Raw genomic sequence first — 6,978 nt, forward strand, 5'->3', positions numbered from 1 at the left:
GAGAGAGAGAGAGAGAGAGAGAGAGAGAGAGAGAGAGAGAGAGAGAGAGAGATTTATAGAGAAGCAGGGAAGGAGAGAGGGAGAAAGTCTACGTTTCGATAGCGCGCGATTGCAGAATTAATAATGAACGAGAAATAATCGACTTAATCGAAATACGACACTCAGACTTGTTGCACTTTTCCAAGAGCGGCGCGGATATACACACCTACATATGAAAGCCAATAGCCGAGGGCTCGTCCAATGGGATACGCGACTGGCTGCTGTGCTAGCTCGGCGCGTACGTCGCGCACCCGGACGTAACCTCGTGGCATTTCTCGCCGTGCACTCGTACACTTTGAGCACCATGACATAGATATCCGCTGAAGGGCGCGCGCTCGGTCGCTTGCTGGTATGTGTGTGTGTGTGTGTGTGTACGCGCAGTGCACCGTCGGAAATTCGCACGCAAAACGCTGAAAAGTTTTTCACGCTTTTTCGACATCTAACCACACGTGGCAGTGAATGTCTCCGCTTTTCGCGGAGAGCGTGTGACGTAGAAGCGCGAGCTTTCACGGGGAATGTAGACACATCTCGCACAAATATTTTCATAAATCTTCCGGCGGCTGTTATCCAATAAAGGAATAATCTCTCGTGGGGAAGCGTGTGCAAGAAAAAGGAAATGGATAAGGAGGGAAAGAATCGAAGACCGTTAGTTTCGCGGAGAGATTTATATCGGTCGAGTTCTCGTAAAAAGGCGCGAATCACGTTGGCTCGTTCGTGTAATTCGCTAATGCATCGTTCGCTCTCACTCGCGCTAGCTCGGCATAGAGAGAGAGAGAGAGAGATAGAGAATCGTCGTAAAAATCTCGTCGTCTGGTGATTGTTGCAGTGTGGCTCCCTGGAGATCGGCGAGGAACGCCAGCGTCGGGTCGCTATGATGGAGTCGCTCTGCCAGGTGAACGGCAGTAAAACCAACGGCATCAGTAATGGCGGTCTCAACGAGGCCAACAACAATAACAACAACAACAACAACAACATCAACAATAACAATAACAACAACAGCAGCAGCAACGCCAGCGACTGTGCCGATCCGCAGCAGAGGCTGGCGGTGTTGAGCTTCGAGCAGGTGCGCCGTCTGAACGATGTGATGAACGAGGTCGTGAGCATCCACGGCCGGGGCAACTTTCCCACCTTGGAGGTCAGATTGAGGGACCTCGTGACGGTGGTGCGTAGCAAGCTGGAGACCGATCCGAGCAACGGAGGCGCTGGCATGAGGGTACGCGACATCCGACTGAACGGCGGCGCCGCCTCTCACGTGCTGGCCACCGAGTCCCAGCCTTACAACGACCTGGACCTTATCTTCGCGGTGGAGCTGTCCAGCGGCCGCAACTACGACAAGGTCAAGGCCGCGGTGCTCGGCTCCTTGTTCGACTTGCTGCCGGAGGGCGTGAGCCGCAAGCGCATCACCACGTGCAGCTTGAAGGAGGCCTACGTGAGCAAGATGGTGAAGGTGAACAACGACGGCGACCGGTGGTCCCTGATCTCCCTCGGTAACTCCCGGGGCCACAGGAACGTCGAGCTCAAGTTCGTCGACTCGATGAGGCGGCAGTTCGAGTTCTCGGTCGACTCGTTCCAGATCGTCCTCGACTCCCTGCTGCTGTTCTACGAGTGCAGCAAGTTACCGATCGGCGAGAATTTCTACCCCACGGTGGTGGGCGAGTCCGTGTACGGTGACTTTCAGGAGGCGCTTTATCACCTGCACAAGAAGCTCATCTCGACGAGGCACCCCGAGGAGATACGCGGCGGCGGCCTGCTCAAGTACTGCAATCTGCTCGTGAAAATGTACAAACCGTCGCAGCCGGACTACATCAAGACCCTCGAGCGGTACATGTGCTCGAGATTCTTCATCGACTTCCCGGACATAGGGCAGCAGCGCGCCAAACTCGAGAACTACCTGTGGAATCACTTCGTCGGACCCGAGGAGGAGACTCTCAAGTACCAGTACCTGATGTTGCTGCACAGCGTCGTCGAGGAGTCCACCGTGTGCCTGATGGGCCACGAGCGACGGCAGACGCTCGCCCTGATCGAGAACCTCGCGTATCAGGTGCTCTGCCAGGAGCAGCAGCAACGGCTGACGAGTCATCAGCAGGCGCCTCAGGCGCCGCCAACCACCTACGTCTACGCCAACGGCTACTACTATACGCCCGTCATACCCGCGGCGTGCTACACGTGCACCTGCAACTGGATGGCGTGCTCGTCGTGATGCGACGGCATCGACGCCGTGGAAGCCGCCGTCGCCGCTACCGCCGCTATCGTCACCACCAATACCACCGCCGCCGCAACCATTACCACCACCACCACCACCACTACCACTATCACCACCACCGCCACCACTACAAGTACCACCACTTACAACAACAACAACAACACCTCCACCAACGTCACTACCACCACCGAAATAGGAGCTACCAGGAGAAGAAAGAGAAGAGGTGGAACGAGCGTCCTCAGTTGTTGCGAGCCCATTCACATGGATCCCTATGTCCATTGGTGTCGCAGGTACGAGTGTGGAGTGTATTACCTTTGCGCCTACGGCCCTTGCTGCGCCCTCGATGAACCGGCGGACGTCTGCTGCACTTGCAGTTCACCAGAGGACACCGAAAGCGCAGAGAGCGAGGAGGACGAAAGCGACGATTCGCTCGTGTCAGACATCGAGCGGTCCAGACTCCTTCTCAGTTGACGTTCGTCGAACTCGTCGTCGGGCTGATCCGAGCTCGGATACAAAGCGGGAAAATCATCTTCGCCGCCGAGGATCACCGGCAGGCGGAGTAATCGAGTCGCGGATCGACCATCGGGCGGCGTTCGGACGGTGAACACGTCATGTCGACGATAGAAGAGGGAAGCAGAGAAAGATAGAGAGAGAGAGAGAGAGAGAGGTAGATCAAACTCTCACCTCTCTCTCTTCTTCGTTCGCGATTTCACAGATGCCCCTGGTGACGGGCGCGGTAGCGACGATCGATGTTTAGGACCAAAATGGTACCCGGCTGCGGTTGCGGTGAAACGACCAAAAGACTACAAGACTCCAGAAACAATGTGTTGTGCCTAAAAATAAAAAGAAAAAAAAGAAGGATCGCGGAAGGAGACGCGCGGGGAAGAGACTAAGGAGGAGAGACATATATATATATATATATATATATATATATATATATATATATACTCGTAGTCATACACACAGACACACACACATATATATATATATACAAACAGGACGGCGACACACGTTCCTCCGACGCGTCCAAACAGCGTATGTTCAGCGAGAAACCACGGCGAAGCGAAAAATTGCCGTCGCTTTTAATTGACTAAGCGTGCGAGTTTTGTGGACAACCCTTCCGGGAAGAGAGCGCAAGACGACGGATCGAGACGGGAAGGACGGATTCTCTCGACACAATACCGTGCGCCGAGAAGAAGACGGAAGCGACGAGGAGGGGGACACGAGAGGCGTCGGGAAGCTTCGCGACGGAAGAAAGGAACGAGAGAGAGAGAGAGAACGCGTGTGCGTCGATATGAAAAAATACGGGCGACACGGGATCACGAGATCCCGGCTGCTTCGAAATCGCCCGGATTTTTTCCCTCGTTTTCTCGTCTCGCTTCTCCCGCGGAGACGATCGCGCGCCGATGTATAGCAGCGAACCAGGGAGAGGGAGGAATGACGAAAAAAAAGAGAAAGAAAACGGGGGTTTCGGCGAGGGAGGAAAGGTAATTGTGCGAGCGCGTGGCGTCTTGCGCTACGACAAAAAAATATATAAATATATATATATAAAAATATATTTAAATATATATATATAGATATATGTATAAATCTATGTATAAATAATTAATGTGTGGCTGTGAACACATTTCATTTAGATACTGTGTATAAGGCGATAAGATTCCAAATTCGAGATGATAATTATGATTGTGAGAACGGCCGACACGGTCGAGAGAAGTGCGCGGATCGAGAGGGAAACGCTTCCGAGCCGTATCTTTCTTTCATTTCAGTAGAATCGTAGGCGAGCGTATACACATACACGCACATACACACACGCGCGCATATATATATATATACATAAAGAGAAGGGAATGTTTGATCAGCCGCGCTTTTTCTCCTTTCTTTCTTTTTTGTTTTTAACAAAAAAAACGTCAGATTAGCAAAAAGAAGGACGCGGTTTCGAGAAGGAGAAGAGACACTGTTTAACATCACGGTTGTGCGACAACGCGAGAATGAGAGCAAACATCGAGGTATCATATTTTTCGACAAAACGTAACATTTATACCGCGTTCACGAGCGCAGTGAGTTCAAGCGCTTCATCTCTCTCTCGCTTCAGAGTTACCGTAAATTGTGTTGTTTCCCACAATGCAGTGTATGTGCGTGTGTGTGTCATTTAAACGAAATTGCTACTCGTCAACGACACCCCACGCGCGAAAAGATCATTTCGGGTCGTGAAATTTCTCTTCTGCAGCCTGAAACTCGCTTGACGCGTGCGCGCACGGGGGACAATAGGATGAGACGGCAGAGAGGGGGTGAAAGAAGGAGTCATAGAAGACATAGAAAGAGACAAATGGAGACGGGGGCGGACTTGCCTCGAGACTACCCTCCTCGTTCCCTGACAAGAGCGGGAGCAGCGGATCTAGGACGGGCAGGGAAGGGGGAAGGTAAACTCGGGGGGTGACCACACACCCCGAGAAGGTCGCTTCCGAAGAAGGACGCGAGAACGCGTTGTTAGCATGTAACATCACGATCGACCGATGTGCTGCTCCTCGTCGTGCAATGGGCCCTCTCTCTCTCTCTCTCTTTTTTTTCCTTTGCGCGGCGGCTCTTGCATAACTTTCTTTATTAGATACTGTAATTATTTAAATAACCCTCGCGAGCGAGAGTGTCAGCGACGACAGCAACAACGGCGCATTGCTTCGCGCACTCGCGAGTACTTCGGCTCTCGTTTCAATGTTCCAGTGTGCATCCGCGTGTGTATATGCGTCTTATACATACGCGGAGGTACCGTCAGAGAGAGAGAGAGAGAGAGAGAGAGAGAGAGAGAGAGAGAGACGTGGTCGCGGCGGCACTCTCCTTTCGGTCCATCCGCGCACATTTAGTGTGACATGCGCACATATATATATATACACGTGTACACGCGCATTATTACGTACGCATTTGCTCCTCTATCTTGTCCTGTCCCTCTCCCCATCTGTCACTCTCTTCCTTTACCATTCTTTCTGCTTCTTTCGTTATTATTCTGTACTCCCGCGCGTATGTGTGTTGTGTCTGTGTGTGTGTATGTGTGCGCGTGCGTGCGTGCGTGCGTGTGTCTCAGTTTACGTGCGTATCCGTATCGACTGGTGACCCCGTTAGTTAGCTCGCTCGCTAACAGGCCTCGTTCGCCTCGCTCGCTCACTCTTACTTTCAGTTCTCGAGCGAAAGTAAAGGCCTAATAAAAAGCCCGCAAACTGGTTTTTCAGGTATATCGCGCGTTAATGCTAAGGAGATCCAGCCGCTGGCGCAGCCGGAGTGCCTCTATTGCCGGCCTATCGCCTATCGCTCTACTACTACTACTACTACTACTACTACTACCACTACCATCACCACCACCACCGCTGTTCCCCCGCCGTTTCCTCCCCCTCAACCTTCCTGGACGCCCCTCGTATCTCTCGCCAAGCTCTGACGCTCGATCGCGCCGCGACAACCTATTCCGCGGCCCTCGTCTCGCCTCGCTTCGCCTCGTCTCACCTCAACTCGCGAGTTTCCGCAAACGCGAACTTCTACGAGCATCTCTTCTCCACGGCTACGACGGTCGATGCACGAGCGTTGATCTATAGGATGCTCGAGAATCGTCGTCGTCGTCGTCGTGACGAATTTCCGCGGTTCGATTCGGCGCTTGATAAAATATCCCGAGTAGAACACGCCGCGTTATTAACGTAGAACGAAGGAATGAGAGAAAGAGAAAAATATGTACGATAGAAATGGTTAATACCGTTGTGCGAACGATCGATTCCCGCGACGAGAAAGGGAGGTCGTTGATGCCAGAAATCTGTATTTCAATTTAACCGCACCGCGATTCACGATCGTCAAAAACGTTTCAGAACTTTGATGCTGGAAGCCGGGAAAGTCTCTCTCGGCGGGGACATGCTCCTCCTCTCCCGGTATTTTCTGTTGCCGCGAAAATACGCGCAGCATTTGCGTCGCGAGAGAGGCGTATCGTGCCACATCGCCCATCGATATTTTCGTTGTTTTCCTATTCGCTATCTCGTTGTGTTGTCGCTGTTGTTATTATTAAAAACCCGTTATTATTATGTACCCGGTAATAATTTCGCTGGTACAGCGAAAGTTTTTCGTCACACGTGTCGTCCTCTAGTGCCTTTCGTCGCGCGAGGCTCGTGTCGTCCGCCTCACGGAGAGTATCGCGATTAATGATTACACGATTATATATGTCCGGCGAGCGTTCAACGAAAACTGCTATTGTTCACGCGAAGTGATTCAATGCGTTCCTTCGTCGCGCGGCTGGAAAAAAAAAAAGAAATAGAGTACTTACACGGCGTCCAGCTGGCATCGTTCTCGCGAGCAGCGCGTCCACGTGCCTCCTCGTCTACGAGCCGCCGGGCTTTAATAACAGCCTTAACTGCAAGTTTAACATTGCAACGTGCCTCCCTCCCTGTCCTCCCTCCTCCTTCGCGTCGCGTACCGAGCCGCGCTCGAGCACGGCGCTCATCGATCGGCAAATTAATCCACGATGAAGTCCAAGATGAGTCGCCGATCGGCCGTGGAATTGTGCCTTCCGCTGCCTATAGACGGCAGCGAGAGAAAGAGATAGAATGTGTTCTGCTCTTTTCCCTCGTTTGCTTTCCATCGTTCTTTTTTCTTCCCTTTTCCTTTTTGTTCATTTTTTTTAAGTGGCGACGCGAACGAAATCGCGACTAACGATTCGACGGGAGGCATTACTGTTCGTTCCTATGTTCCTTCTCCCCCCCCCCCCC

General features: G+C 52.3%; 1 protein-coding gene across 8 annotated transcripts in view; it reads left to right on the forward strand.

The window, feature by feature from the left end:
• LOC116845084 (terminal nucleotidyltransferase 5C) overlaps positions 1–6,294 on the forward strand; it is a 143,571-nt gene extending 137,277 nt beyond the window's left edge. For all 8 annotated transcript variants that reach the window (XM_032817392.1, XM_032817381.1, XM_032817401.1 and 5 more), the window contains one exon: positions 866–6,294. In XM_032817392.1, the coding sequence (XP_032673283.1) occupies positions 866–2,239 (1,374 nt within the window). In that variant the 3' untranslated portion in view covers positions 2,240–6,294. The remainder of the gene's footprint in view (positions 1–865) is intronic.
• The last annotated feature ends 684 nt before the right edge of the window (positions 6,295–6,978 follow it).

The sequence above is a fragment of the Odontomachus brunneus genome, unplaced genomic scaffold (genome assembly GCF_010583005.1).
Source record: "Odontomachus brunneus isolate Ranch 3 - 2012 unplaced genomic scaffold, Obru_v1 Obru_scaffold_004, whole genome shotgun sequence".
Classification (NCBI taxonomy): Eukaryota; Metazoa; Arthropoda; class Insecta; order Hymenoptera; family Formicidae; genus Odontomachus; species Odontomachus brunneus.